We start from the raw sequence: 15,434 nt of genomic DNA, 5'->3' as shown, positions 1-15,434 counted from the left end.
TGGGTGCTCGGACCCTAATAAAAACTTTGTAAAAAAACTCTGTTCCAGAGAAAAGCACCACAGAAACAAAATGATCTTCACTTGATGTAATTTGACACTCACAAGACATATTTTATTATCTGGTGGGCGGTAAGAAGTTTGGAAATATATCTGATAAAGAATGATAAAATAAGATGTCTGTCAGGGTGAGTAAATGTTCTCGGAAATATGTTGAAGTGAATGTTTCTTATACAACAGGGAGAATTTGTGTGCAACAAGCCCATGGGCCGGGGCGTCTACACCTGGCCAGATGGCAACAGTTATGAAGGAGAAGTCTACAGCGGCATACGACATGGGAGTGGAACCTACAAATGCACAAAAAACTATCTGTCCTACAAAGGGCAGTGGTATCAGGGCGAGAGACATGGAAAGGTATACAAACCATTCTCATTAGTATTTTTTAGAAATGTAGTGGTCTCTTTTTTTAATTGTTCTTGTCTTGTTAGGGTACAGTGTATTACAATGAGGATAAGACCTCTTGGTACAAAGGAGAGTGGATGAAGAACAACAGAGAAGGATGGGGAGTGAGATGGTATGTATGGACTACATACACCTTCTGATCCAGAGCCTGAGCTCCATTTAAACTACCTAAAGATAATATATTTTTCTTAACAGCTACCCCTCTGGTAACATTTACTCTGGTGAGTGGAAGAACAACATGAGACATGGAGAGGGAACGATGAAGTGGCTGAAACAAGGACAGGAATATGTCGGAACATGGCAGGATGGAGTCCAGGTATCACCATCACATAGCACATTATCCAGGAAAGTGACTTCTCTTATTCAGTTATATCAGATTTACGAATCACATGAGCTCTCTTCTCTGGCAGCATGGCCGAGGCACACATGTCTGGATCCTGAGGCGAGTGGACGGATCCCAGTATTTCCAGAGCAATCATTACAAGGGCGATTTTGTACAGGGCCAGAGGCACGGACAGGGAACCTTTCACTATGCTAGTGGTGCGGTCTACGAAGGAGAATGGAGGAACAATAAGAAACACGGGCAGGTTAATCAATTATACAACATTACCATTATATATTATACACAAACACATTTGGTAGTGCTTGAAGAAAATGGACTAAGAAAATACCACCCATTTAACTCTATTTTAAATGTAGTTTGCACTTAAGGAGCTTACACTTACCATTTTAAAAATCAGATGTTATGTCTCAGTGGCTAAAAGCAAAAGCTGCATCTTACTTTGAGATGTTAGCTGAATCCTACCACAAGCAGGAAAAATCTAACTTTTTCTCTTTTTGATATGTCCCCACAAACATGAGCTCATTATTTCCAATTTTCATGCTCACTGCTTCATAAAAGAACACTGTTATTATATTTCAAGATATTTCCATCCAGTCTGCTGCAGCTTGTAGTGGTATTTTGCTTGACCCCCATAGCATCCTTTGCATGCCTCAGGTAGTTACAATACACAGTGGAAACGTTAATATGTTTCCAGCATTTTCCTAAAATCTTTTGCTGATTTCTTCTCTGGCAAGACCTTAATTATGTGTGTATTTCTGAGCTAAAGCCACTTTAAGTTGATGCCAAATTGAGTGTCAATATTGTATTAAAAGTGCATTAGAAATAGCAAAAGATGAACTTCATAGCAACTGTGAATTCACACTGAGGTTTATAACCTATTTCAAAGTAACCCCTCTACTTTATCTGTGTTGAGAAACTGTGCCGCAGAAAAAGTTTACATTCAGATAAACTATCAATTTTTCACTTTCTTACTTAACACACTTGTCGTGATCCTAGTCTTGATGCAATACATACATTATTGCAAGAAATTCTAAAAAGAAGTCTGTTTTATGTGGTTCCAAGGGCAAATTCACTTTCACGGATGGGCGTGTATTTGAAGGAGAGTTTGTGGATGATCAGATGATGACACCCAGCCTGAGAGCTCCTACTCCTCTTGGTAAAAAAAAACCTATTTGCTGGTGTATTCAAGATACTTTAGGCGATCATTAACAATATTAAGATCCTTTTTGTATCTCGTTACAGGTGCTTTCCCACTGTCAGACAGTGACTCTGTACTAGGACCAGACATGGCTCTGAACATTGAATGTCTTCTGGAGAAAGTCCCTGAAAGAAAGCGTGACACTGAGCGCAAACAGGTCTGGCCTCGCCACACACTTACAGTCTTTTTCTCACAACCTTCATTTTCTAGCCTTTTCCTGATAATGTGGCTCATGTGCGACAGGTGGAGTTTGTGGTGCTGAGGCAAGACATACAGCTGAGGTCTATCTACAGCTTCTACAGCAGACTTGGCTGTGTCTGCTCCCCGGATAACACCTTCCTGCTGTCCCGCCTGCAGCTCTGGCGCCTGCTCAAAGACTGTAACATCCACCACCACGGCATTACTCTGACACAGATAGACCATGTCATCAGAGGTGAGAGCGACTGCTGCTCAACATCTTTCTATAGGCAGGACAAGACAATGAGAGCATCATAACAACCTACATTTTTTAAAGCTTTGATGCTGTTGTCTGATGCTTTTCCCTCTCCGTGTTTCAGATGATGCCAGTTCAGCCGAGATTCACTCTCCTTTCACTCCCATTCTTCTTTGGAAGCTCCTCAGATGTCTAGTGATCACGGCCTACCACATCTACAATAAAGACATGATGTAAGGAAGAAAACTTGTTCCAACACATAATCACCAGTAGATTTAAAAGCCATGTGAAGCTGAAGAGGTCAAGGAAAATTTCTCAAACCATAAATTAACCAGAGTGACATTTAAGTGTCATGTTTACCATTAAAAAAAACAATAAGTTCACACAGAATAACTGGATAGGGTTCTCCAGCTTCCTCCCACACAGTCCAAAAACATGTTGAGGTTAATTGGCGGTTCTAAATTTTCTGTAGGTGTGAATGTGAGTGTGCTTGGTTGTTTGTCTCTAAGTGTAGCCCTGTGATAGACTGGTGACCTGTCCAGGGTGTCCCCTGCCTTCACACTAAGTCAGCTGGGATAGACTCCAGCCCCCCACGATCCTAGTGAGGATTAAGTGGTGTATAGATAATGGATGGATGGACTTTTCTATCCTTAATACCTCATTTTAGGTAATGACACATAATTTCTTCTCTATTTACAGGTCACAAAAGAACCTTCTGGCTTCCTGCTTATCCAAAATGATGACAGATGACATCCTTCCCAATGCAAAGAATGTAAAAGGTGCTGCCACCGGATATATTTTGATCTTAATGCCAATGTACCGCAGCTGATGGTTTGGCTGATTCCCATTTATTCATTCAATTCTCAAATCACGTACATAGAATTCCATGCCATGTCTGGCTTTCTGCTATATGGAGCTCGTAGAAGGGCAGGAAGGTACCAGAACAAAGCCATGCCGCCAACTACAAATTACTGCAGATGTAGTAATACATTTCTTTGAGTTAGGTGGTCCTTATTAATGTAAGACTTTGTGCAAAACAGGGCTGAAAATAGCAAATTAGAGATAAAAAAAAAAACAACAACTGCTGCACACATTTCAGTCTAGGAGGCCGTTTTCTACATGTTTTGTCAGAGAGGACACAGTTACGCTCCTTGCTGCGCTCTTTGTTATGCAGTATTGGCTATGTTTAATATCTTTCACTGTGTTGATCCAGGCTTTTTGTTTAGGCAGCCAGACCTTGCCGTGGTGGCTATGAAGTATGTGAAGAGGTGCTGGGAGGTCTACCAGGCTTACTGCAGGGTCAGCACAGCCTCCAAAGATGACCTGACCATGACCTGCCGACACCTGCTGTGGATGTTCAAGGTGCAACTCACTGTAACACGAAGAGCAACTAGCCTACCTCTACTGAATCATTTATTAACAAATAAAAAATGTGTGAACGTGACATAGTCATCTCAGCGAAAACTGAGTTAAGTTTAAAAGTGAAAGTTGAGTAGAGGTCTAGGTCACACTTAGCCATTCTTTCAACCTAGAAACACTGGAACTGAACAGGTATTGAACCTGCAACCTTAAAGTTTTATATTGTGCATTTCTGGAAATTTATAGTTGTTTTTGTAATACACATGTAATAATGTTTGTTCTAAAATGCACTAGATCTAGCCTAGGCCTCGCTGTAATTACTGAGAGGTGGTAATTGAAATCATTTTAACACAATATATTGACTTCAGTTGTGAATCTTAGATATTTACAGTTGTTTGTTTGATGTATTGATCATGAAATTAGTAGAAGAAGTAAACTAAAATTGGTCTATATTTAGCTACAGCTATTCAGGCCATATGAGGGCTATGACACAGCTGCGATATTGAAACTGAGTCTCGCAGGTATGGCTCAAATCTAGTCCATTATGTAAGTCCAGTATATGTAATAAATCGGTTGCATATTCCTACAACACAAGCAAAGAACTGCCCAGTTTTGAATGATCCTGAATTACTGTTAGATACTATTGCCCACATTCAAGTTTGTTATGATTTTTTTCATGAATTTGAAGGATAGATAGAGGATTGTGACAAGGCCAGCAAATAAATTTAAATATGATTTATGTCCAGAGCTAAGCTGCTGTGACTGTGACGTTCCCTCACAGCTGCAACAGACAGCAGGTTGAAGTTCCTGCTTCTCATCGATCACCAACCAACATGTCACCCAAAAAAAATGCTGACGATACTGTTCTGATTAATGTTCTTTAACCCTTGACAGGATCTCCAACTGCTGGACCATAAGCTGACCACAGTGAAGTTAATGGACATCATCACTGCAGAGAGCTGCGACCCCAGCAACCGGTCCTCCTGTCTAGATCTGCAGGTCTGACTGCGACGTTCACACCAGTCAACTCATTTGTCAGTGCTGGATGAAAGATTCAAATTCATCCATCTACTGTGCTTTGAGTATTCCTTCCCCTTCTCTGTGTCACTAATGTTGTCTCACTCGGTTTGTTACAGATTACATTCCTGGAGTTTTTTGAGGTACTTCTAGGCTGTGCAGAAGTGAAATGTCAGCAGACTTCTGAGGTTCTGGAGGAGGGCAGGAGACCCCTGTCAGGGTGTGACTCTGAGGCCAGGAGGGATGTACCTGAGGGGGAGGCCAGCGAGGAGATGATGCAGACCATAAACAGTCCTTCTCTATCGGTCAGATCATGTCTCTAAACTCTGATGACATGTGCATCAAATTCTGTGTAAAGCTTGTAGCTCTTTATCCACATAGTTTTTGTTATTTTTAGAAGTTGTGGTGGTTTTAAAATGTTTTAGTCAAAAAACAGAAATTGATGATTTTTATGAAATTATTCCACATGCAACATCAACATCTCTTTAAAGATTACATAACTTTATTTATAAAGATGAAAGACATGTCCTGTAGTGCTCTTAGTATTAATAAAATATACCATGAACTTGCATTTATGACTTTGCTGAAATCAATAATAACATACAATCATGTTTTATCATAGTCAGAGGATTTCACTGCTCAGGATGTGGAGAGTGGAGATATCAAGACAAACATCAATGAGACACCTTCGTCTGCAGGTTTGGTTTGTTACTTTCAAATATATCAATGTGCAATATGTTCTCTGATATACAGAGTGTCCGTATGTGTAAATTGAAGTGTGAAAAAGGACTTGAGTCAGCGCCGTCTAGTATATAGCAGTGTTAAGAAAGTTAAAAGATATTACATTTGCTAGACTCACCCTAAACATACTGCCATGCCTACTGAATAAGCACACATTGTATAGACTGACAGACTTATCATACATTATGTTTAGCAAGTGCATTCTGCATAGGACACAAATTTAAAATGCAAAAAAAGCTTCAATGTGTAACCACCCCAGTGATTTACTATGCAACCTATGGGAACCCTGACATCTGAGACATATAGGGTTGGCTAGAACAGCATAATCCTCAGAAATAATGTTTTGACTCAATAAACCACAATTTTTTTGTCTAATTTGTTTTTTTTCCAACATTTCTTATATTCCCTTTAGAGCACAGAGAAGAGCGTAGTGAAGGAAACGATGTGCAAACCAGTGTAATGGAGACCAAAGACCATAAAGTAGAGCTCAGGACCCAGGCGGTTCATCAGTTCTTTAACCACATCTTCTTCCCAGCGTTTGACCATCACCAGTTAGTGACCAGAAACACTGAGGAGAAACTCCGCCAGGATGCCCTGAGACACAACACTCTGGCCTAACAAAGAGCCAGGTAAGATATTTATACAAAGTCCTTGCTAAGGTTTGTCATTAGGTCAGTGAGGAAGGCGTGGCTTAGTCAGAAGGGACTGGAATTTGAAGCTCTTCTCACAGTCGGCACAGCTAAAAGCCTTAGTAGTGTAGGTGGATCAATTTTTATATGTTCACATGGAACAATGTTCAGATTTTAAAAAACAAAACAAAACATGTATTGACCCTTGTAGAAATATTTGGATTTGACTCATGACTAAAATTCGTATTATGAATTCAAGCCATACTTGGCATAAACAGTTCCAGCATGGCATTGCTCTCCCACTTATTAAGTTTCATCTTGGATGTGGACCATCTCCACCCACCTCTCAAATCATTCCTCTGCTGCTCCTTTACAGATTTTTAGATTTTAATGCCATGAACTGTCGAAGTGCTCAGTGTTGTACTGTGTTGTGTTGCAGAGAAAAAGGGCAATAGAAGAAAGTTGAATGACACAGCATGAAGAGCAGCAGAGAAACTTGATCACAAGATGAAACTGACTGTTCTGAACCTGTACTATCCCCACAGTCTAAAAACAAGCAAAACAATAAACAACACAAAGTAAATAAAGGCAATGAGTGCATTACTGATTTGTTATGGAGTGTAAATGAAGAGCATTGGCCATTTCCTGGTTGTGACTAGAACTTTAATAAGAATTTTTTGTTAGGCAAAACTATTTTCTTGTAATCTACAATTAAAGTAAAAATGATTCATATTTTTAAAAGGAGTAACAATGGTTGTAAATATACATCAACATTTTAAAACATTTTAGAAACAATCTCTGGGCTACATGTTAGGAGGGGTGAAGACCATGAGGTCACTCGGACAGACGGACTGGCGTATCCTGTCCTTCATGTCCGGGGTGAAGAGAAGCAGGGCAGACTCTGCTGTCTGGACCTAAAATGACAGAAAATTCAGTAAGAATATTGAGCAGTGATAGAAACAAAAGCAATGATTAGGAGCCCAGTTAATTGATCCACATGGAAGTCAATCACTGAAAGTAAAGGAATGAAAAGTGGAAAAACTTTGACCTGTGGTGACTGAAGAGATAACACCGAAGACACCGCTGGCAGTGCTGTGGTGACAGTGAGAGTGAACACAAGTGAGTAAACAGTTAATGGTGCCCTTTGTAACAGTGTTATTATTCCCCTACAAACAGGCAAGCACAAAGTTTTATTGAAAAGCTGCAATATGCAGGTCTAAGATTTTAGGACTGCCAATTTGTTTTAAAAAACAACAACAAAAAAACATTATTAATCGCACCTTTATAAGTTCTGTTACCCAAATTCCTTCAACAGTTTTGTTTACGTCAAATGATTTTCAATACAGCAATCCTGCTTACTGCAGCTTTAAAATGGATGAGTGTTGTCAAGGTATAAAGCCCAAGTGTACCGTCTGTGTGCATGCACCATACATATGGACATCAGTCATACCTGGCTCTTGCTGAGTAAGCAGGTCCTCGGTCGCACCTCTGGGACTCTCCATCTCTACATCTACTGCCATGGGTGATGATGTCTCCGTGGCAACTGTCTCCCTCGGTGACAGGCTGCCTCTCAGGGAAGGCTGGAGGTAACGTTCAAAGTCTAACCCAGGAATTTCCTGAAATTACAAGAGAATCATTTGTTCATTGCATAGCTGGAGAAAGCAGCCGTCATATGAGGCTGAGAATTTAGGATTTGAATTAGTGAAGCCTGGAAAATGGTTTACCTCAACAATTGAGCTTTCTGGTGTGTGACACACAGACTGGTGGGTCTCCACAGGGCCCTGCACAGCAGGAGAGGAGATGATGTTGGGGGAAGAGATTGGAGGCTGGCCTGGAGTTACACAAGGTGTCAGCATGAAACTCAGAGCTGAAGAAGGCTCAGGAGCTTGGGAGACGGGAGGAGGTGTTTTGCATGGAGAGAGGGAAAGCCTTGGAGAAAGAGGGATGTCCTCATTGATGGCTTCAGCTGGTGTGTCGTTCTCCTCGACTACAGCAATAGTTGGAAGCAAATGTGTGGGCATGCCCGGCTCAGGAACAGAAGCAGTGTCTTCCTGTGTGGAGACTGTTTCTGACTGTTTTGCAGAGTTTCCTTCAGGCTGGTTGTCATCTGAAAGCACTTCCCTGAGAGGTGAGAAACAAAGAGAGGTGTTCACAGCGTCCCTTCTGCTCTGGGACAGCTGAGGAGTGCCACGCTGAGACTTTGGTGCTGGGGTTTCCTCCAGAGAAAGGCGGAGGTGCACAGGAGTTTGGATGGGCTGAGCAGGAGAAGCATGAACAGGAGTCTGAGCCAATGCAAGGGATCGTCGAGTGGCTCTTCTGGGTGAGAGATACGTGGGGCAGGGAGAGGCCTGAGGTAGCACAGCAGCACTGAGACGGCTGGATCTCCTAACTGAACCTACACACACATGACAACATGCACAACATGGTTACTGGTCCAAATCAGCTCAAACAGCCCAGAAAAAGCAGAAAAGCAAACAGACACACATGACATAAAAAGTAATGCCTTTGTCACGCAGCTATTTTGTCCCACCTGATGCTTTGGCTGGACTCTCCACCTGGAAAAAGCCTCCATCGAAGACCACTGTGTCCAGTGTTTGAGCCATTGCTTGGGTTTGTGGTTCCTGAGAGCTCAGGACGGGGTTGTCCTCAGCGTTAGCAGCATCTTTGGCTGCTTTCTCCGCCTCAGCTGCCTGCTGTTTGGCTTTCATTGCTGCTTTAACGGCAGCCAGACGAGACTTGGCTGCAGCGTTGGTTCCTGTTGCCTTGGCAGGTGCAGCTTGTGGTTTCTGACAAAAGGACAAGACATCCAATATGCTTTGTAAATGGTTAAACAAACCTTTTAAAAAGAAAAGGCTGTTTTCCTAAATAGATGCTTTTGTATGCAAATGCTCATGTTGTTGCAGATTACAGAAATGACCACTAGAAATGAAAATGAGACAGCACTGCAGGGCTGAAATCGTGCCTACTCCTCAACCAATTAATTGAACGTGAGAAGGAAAAAAAAAAAAGCATGTTATTTCTAGACTATCTACATTAAACTGAGTGCACACTACCTGCCAGCCTTATATGTCAAAAATGGTTATTTTCTACTGAACTACTAACAGACTTGAAGCACACCAGCATACACTGCACATACTGATGTTTTAGTCATGTTTTCTGAAAACAGAACTTAGATCATCTGGTGAACCAGCACAAAAACTATTGAGGACTAGAACAGACAAGGTATGCTGCTGTTTTCAGATGATCTGTCATGTTGGTTTTGAGTTGTGATATGAAGTTCCACTCAAGTTTTTGGCCACTCTGACTTCTTTGACATGGTGTCAGTTACTTCTGGTTTACAGAACATTTACTGAGGGTAAGTTAACATAAACTTTCAATAAGTCAGACTTAGTTGTCTCCGTTACACTGAGCAAGTTCAAAGTTGTGAAAATGTGGGGCTGTTTCCAAGTTGTGCTGCCACAAATAAAGAATTAATCTTGAAAGACAATTGAAGGAGCGCTTTTCTCCTTATGAAAGTAACACCAACAATCAATAACAATTTGGTTGGTTGACAGCTGACTGACCAACAAATAGACCTGCTGACCTGTAGAGCCTTACAGCATTGTGTTGTCAGGTTGGGTTGTTGTGACCTTACAGTGTGTTTAAAAATAGATTAAAAAAACACAGCAAATTCTGTAAATGTACATGTTGCAATATTGTTAATGAAAAAAAAAAGTACCTTTACTGCTTTCCTCTGTCGTGGTGGAGGTTTGTACTCCTCCACCCAACCTCGACCCTCTGCTTCTTTAAGAGCATCAAACTTCTTGTTGACGTCCTCAACCTGAAACATGGCAAAAGTATGGCTATCTTCCCAGCATTTATCTACTGTCGGAAATAATGTTCCACCTCTCTTACGTGGTACTCACCTGGTAATAAACCATGTCCCAGAATCCCTGCAAGTCAGTGCAGGTGGTGACCTTCTCCCCTCGGCTGAACTCGCAGTCGTCTACGAGACCGCTGAACTGTTTGAAACGCTCTTTCATCAGCAGCCTTGCTTGGCCAACCGCTGTGCGCATACGGTCCCTCACTAAACAAACAAATCATTTTTCTCAATTTAGAAGACCATCACTTTCTATATAACCCCATATCCAAGACATCACTCTGCGTAGGGTAGAGATGACACACTCACTCTCTTCTGGGATGGACTCATCCTCCACTTTAGCCTCCCACTGGACACACAGAGTCGTCAGTCTGTCTGTCTCATTAGCAATTTCCGATCTGAAAAATGGGCAAAAAACAAACGTTTAAATTGCCTACATGATTAATTTGTTAAAACAACACAATTGATGACTAGAAAGATATTTTAAAAACTACCACCTGAAGTATGGTACATCATGCTTTGATTCCAGTGGACTTCCTGGAGTTGGAAGGACCGCTGGTGGAGACGCACAAGGAGGGGAGCGTCGAGGGGATTTAGGGGGAGACGGTTCGCTCAGCTCAGTTTGAGGCTCAACACTGAACACGGGGGCTGGTGGAAGATTGAAGCTGGAGCTGGACAGAAAGAGTCAAATCACTGCATTTAAGTTACAAACTCTAATTTTAATTATACATATATTTCTAAAGGCTCTGAAACTAACAACAACTATAAAACAGACGGACCTCGGTGTGAGGAAGGCGTCCGCTGAGCGAGGAGTGAGAGGATCGAACTTGAAGGATGACAAGCCAGCGGGAGCCTGGAAGACAAAACCTTTGGGAGCAAATGAAGACAAAGAGGACGGAGCCTCAACGGCATCCACAGCAGGAGCTGCATCGGCTGGAGCTTCGTCCACCACCATGTCTTCCTCCTCAGAGCAGGGTGCTGGGCTGGGAGGCTTCTTCTCTGGCTCCTCCACCTGAGGCTCCTCCACCAGAGGCTCCTCCACCTGAATCTCCTCCACCTGAGGCTCCTCCACCTGAGGCTCCTCCACCTGAGGCTCCTCCACCTGAGGCTCCTTCAGTTTGGGCTCCTGCATGAGACAAAAAACAAACTAATTAATTTCCAAGTTACTTAATTACAGGTTTAGCATATCGTGCGTAACACTCATGTAAATGCTCACCTCTGAGACAGCAGGGTGGCTGGAGTTGCCGACAGTTGCTGTGTAATAAAAGAAGAAATACATAAGAGTTATGAAAGGAAATAAAACAAGTTTTCGTTTTCATGTTCATGAGGGAGATCAACAGATCAACAGTCTCTAAAATTGGGTGGTTCTATGTCAGTATATGACGATACCTTTACAGTTCCTTTCACCACCAGATGGGGGAGCCACAGGTTTACCATTTGGTTTGCTCCTTGTCGTTCTTACACCTGAGGGCAAGGTGAAACATTTATCATTTTTCCAAGTTCCGAGAACATCTCTGTCTCTCTCCATGTTTTCTGAAATTTCTCCAAACAGCATAAGAACTGCTCACACGACAGATTTGTGTGTACCTGCAGGCTTGTCCTTCGCTTTGTCTTTCATCACAGGAGCTGCTAGAACAGGAGGCCTGTTGGCCGATCTGGTCGACAGAGCTCGTGGGACAGGGTCCACTATAGTGGGATGGCAAAGAGACACACATTGACATCTACAAACGCAATAACTGAAGCCAGCACAATAGCTGGTCTCAAAGTCTAGTTATGCACAACATACCTGCACAAACTTTGGTCTTGGTTGTAGCTGCAGGTTTGACAGAAGCTACCCGGGTCCTGGTTGATCTTTCCACAGCAGGTTGTACTAAAGGAAGAGAAGAAAGTATTACCTAAGACTCACTAGGCTGCAGCTGAACATGTGCTGTATTTTAAATAAAGGGACAGCAAAGTAATTTACCTCTTTTTGTCACAGTATTTGGATCCTGTAGCTTCAGAGGCTGATGAAATTTAGGCACAAGAAAAACAATGGAACAAAGTATATATTAGCAAGTTAATTTTGACAACAGTATTAAGAATGTGAGAGAAAATAATACCTTCTGCACTGGCTGCTGCTGTTTCATTGAACGGGTCACTCTGGTACTCTGAGATAGAGCCACGTTGGCCTTTTTCTAAAAGAAAATCATCATTACAACTGTACTTCAAAACAAAGACCTATCTTTCCCCCCCCCATTCATGTGGGGGAAGAGATGCAATTCACAGACAACTTTGTAATGAATAGTATAAAAAGTGTTTTGATGTTTCCTCCCTCACCTCTTTAGCTCTGGTTGAGGCCGCTGGGACAGCAGGCAGTGAGACAGGAATAATGGTGTCCTTTGCATGATACAAGCCAGTCTTAAATACACCTTTACGCTCCCTTTCTCTCTTTTCCTTCTCTTTCTCAAGGGCCTTTCGCTCTTTCCAGCGCTCAAGCTGTTTCACCCGCTCTTCTCCAGCCTTAACTGTGGAGACACACGTGAGGGACGGAGGACAAATTTTGAGCAAAGAAAAAGGCAGATTAGCTGGATGACTACAGAAGCTAGTATCCATTTTAAGCTTTGAAAACAAATGTGAAACAGTACCACAAGTGCCTTATTATACATGTACTGTGGGTTGTGTTTTGGAATTGCAATTAGCTGTGAAATTGCAAAGTTAAGTCATACCTTTAGCAGGATTTGCTTTGTTCTGTGTCCTCTCGAGAACGGTCGACATGTTGGCCACTGCGATGGAGGCATCCAGAGAAGACATTTCCAGCTCTTGGAGCTTTTCCAGCTGCCTGCGTGTGTTCACGGCTCGCTCTCGGTTTTCCTTCTGGGTCTGAGACCTTCTGCGGGACATCTTTACTCTCAGCATCGACACACTAGTGTCCCGCTGTCGCAGGTGAGAAAATTTAGACTCCATGGTCAGGGATCTGGAAGAACAGAAAATCATTTGATATAGGTACACTGCATATGAAAGTTACTGGAACTATTGAGAGACATCATGTACCAGTAAAATGAGAAGTAAAGGTGAAAAGAATCTAAACAAAAATGAGAAGAACCAAAAACTGGAGTTGCTATTTGGCAAACCTATTTACATCTATTGTGTTCAGTGGTCAGCTACAACAGTTCAATCTGGTGACAGTGGATAGAAATGACAAAAATACAGCTTTACCTTACAGTTATTGTCAATGTTTACCACATAAACCCAACATGACTAGACTTGACACACTTTCAGTCACATTTCTTCATGTTTTGTACCACTAACCTGGTGATATAAACTACACACATGACAACAAACTGTGAGACAGAAGGCTGTGATTTCACCAGTTTGCAGTTACATCAAAAAAATATCCAATATTAACACTAATACAATACATTCAGGAAGTGTTATCAGAGCTGCACAATGACTAGATCTGGTTTCACTTGGTGACAGAAACAACACAAACAGTTCATTGTTTTTCTGGTGTGACTGAACCACTCATGAATAATCTGTGAACACCCCCAAGCCAACACAACATGTTGTTCCTCATTTCGTCCAGATTTACTCATGTATTTGATATGAATGCAGCATAATTACAGAAATGGGGACGAATTGGCTCGTTTACAACTTAAGCTAGCTAACAAGTTGACGGTATTTGAACTAAAAAAAACACGTAAAAAGTCGTGAAGGTTATTAGAACCACAACTCAGGAAAAAGGAGAACATGCGAGGGTGAAAATAGTCGAAAATGTGAGTCATTACACGTCGTTTAGTTATATCTTTGTCTGAGAAATAGCCCGAAAAATGTACACAACATTTAACATAACGTCATGCTCGTTTGCGTTGAGCTAAGCTATGTCTATAAAAGACCATTTTAAAATTTAATTTCGTCTACTGACTGTAAATAACTAATTGCTGTCGTTAAATACGATTCTTGTGAAAGATGCAGTAAGCAAAATTAGTACAGAAGTCTAATTTAACACTATACTAGCTCAACCGATGCAACCTAAGCTCGTTCAGTATCTCGCTAACTCCTCACTATGTTGACAAGAAGCCACAACTGAAGCTGTTTCACGAGTAGCTCACAACCTAAACTGGACAGATAGCAAATATTGTCATATTTATCTTACCTTGTTCTTCTCCTTTAAAAAAATAAAAGTACAGAAAAAAAACTAACTTTTTTTGACCAGCTACTTAAAAAAGACCCCGACGACACAACGGACACGCAGAGCTACCTGAAAAACACAACAATCATGGCGGGTGACTTTTTGAAATTCGTCTCTGTGGCGCTGATTGGCTGACAGTCAGACGGAACTCTGAGCTCTGATTGGCTCTTTTTCTTCTTCTTCCGACTAATTTTTTGTCGTACTGCCACTCATTCGTCTGGAGTGTAAATTTAAAGATTCGCCTCAGGGTAGTTCGAATATATTTTTAAATCGCTTTCTTTTAATAATAATCAGTCAAAAATAGTATCTCCAAAAAAATAAAAATAAAAATACTCCTGCTACGTGGCTGGAAATTCGTAAAATTACTTCTCCTCCTGTGTTTCTGAAACATCTAGTCTAATTATAATAAGGTAGCTTTCATTCTGAATTTTTAACAACTGTGCATATATAACGAGTAAATCATGCTTGCAGATACTAGCCTTATTGTCTGATTTAAAGGTAGCACACAAACTTTCCTCTTGAGCAGATTAAAACTAGTGGAAACACATTCCAGTGTACTTTGCACACACAGTACATCATCCTGCACAGTGTAACATCTAAGCCAGGTAACACTGAGCAAAACACATTTATCACAGTACAGGGTAAGGACAGAAATATTTGCCATATAAGCTAAACATGAACCATTTATATTTTGATTTGAATTGCTCAGCTTTTGTAAGTATTGTAGGAAACATTTGATTATTTAGTCAGAAGTCAGACTTTTACCTAAAGCTGCATCAAATAGTTGATTAATCAGTTTAGTTGTCAGCTATCAAATTACTTGTCTACTGTTTTGATAATTGAGTAGGCCCTACAGATGCATCAAGTCAAGAACCAAGGACTAAAATAATTTTTTTTTCCCCCCAGAGCCATAACCACTGAACTTCCACAAACACGGATACGTTCCATTCCCACCACCATTCCTGTGAATCCACTTCCAGGTATTCTCTCAGTTTGCAATATGTCACATGTACTCAGGTGCAATCTACCACAAGTATTTCTCAGGTACCTCTGTTCCTCACTGCTGTTGTAAATACTCACTTTGTATATCCATTTTATATTTGTTGTCACTTATTTTCTTAGACATCTCTAGGATTTACAAGCATCTTTTTATCTTGCAGTTTGTTTGTTAATTTATAATTTATAGTTGTTCATTGCACTGAATGAGATTGCACCAAATTTCATTGTA

At 41.3% G+C, this 15,434-nt stretch overlaps 2 protein-coding genes across 2 annotated transcripts; one reads left to right on the top strand and one right to left on the bottom strand.

The window, feature by feature from the left end:
* Positions 1-237: 237 nt before the first annotated feature.
* Positions 238-6,646, top strand: rsph10b (radial spoke head 10 homolog B; the record flags this gene model as incomplete). Its single annotated transcript, XM_008301926.1, has 15 exons — positions 238-411; positions 486-571; positions 655-775; positions 870-1,046; positions 1,865-1,958; positions 2,045-2,157; positions 2,244-2,433; positions 2,558-2,666; positions 3,133-3,212; positions 3,647-3,795; positions 4,687-4,791; positions 4,929-5,114; positions 5,432-5,507; positions 5,963-6,179; positions 6,619-6,646. Coding segments are annotated over 14 exons (1,866 nt in total), but the record flags the coding sequence as incomplete, so codon positions are not given.
* A 174-nt stretch (positions 6,647-6,820) lies between these two features.
* On the bottom strand, positions 6,821-14,300 carry dlgap5 (discs, large (Drosophila) homolog-associated protein 5). The gene is made up of 19 exons (XM_008301924.1): positions 14,171-14,300; positions 12,744-12,991; positions 12,355-12,542; positions 12,138-12,212; positions 12,002-12,041; positions 11,825-11,908; positions 11,626-11,724; positions 11,428-11,502; positions 11,255-11,292; positions 10,818-11,164; positions 10,536-10,709; positions 10,348-10,436; positions 10,085-10,245; positions 9,898-9,999; positions 8,710-8,965; positions 7,904-8,574; positions 7,630-7,795; positions 7,228-7,271; positions 6,821-7,093 (listed from the first exon to the last, which is right to left on the bottom strand). Exons 2-19 carry the CDS (start codon positions 12,979-12,981, stop codon positions 6,983-6,985), a joined length of 2,958 nt encoding a protein of 985 aa, XP_008300146.1. The 5' UTR covers positions 12,982-12,991; positions 14,171-14,300; the 3' UTR covers positions 6,821-6,982.
* Between the last annotated feature and the right edge of the window lie 1,134 nt (positions 14,301-15,434).

Source organism: Stegastes partitus, unplaced genomic scaffold (assembly GCF_000690725.1).
Source record: "Stegastes partitus isolate 25-593 unplaced genomic scaffold, Stegastes_partitus-1.0.2 Scaffold1732, whole genome shotgun sequence".
Lineage (NCBI taxonomy): Eukaryota > Metazoa > Chordata > Actinopteri > Pomacentridae > Stegastes > Stegastes partitus.
This window is presented reverse-complemented; position numbering and strand designations above follow the sequence as displayed.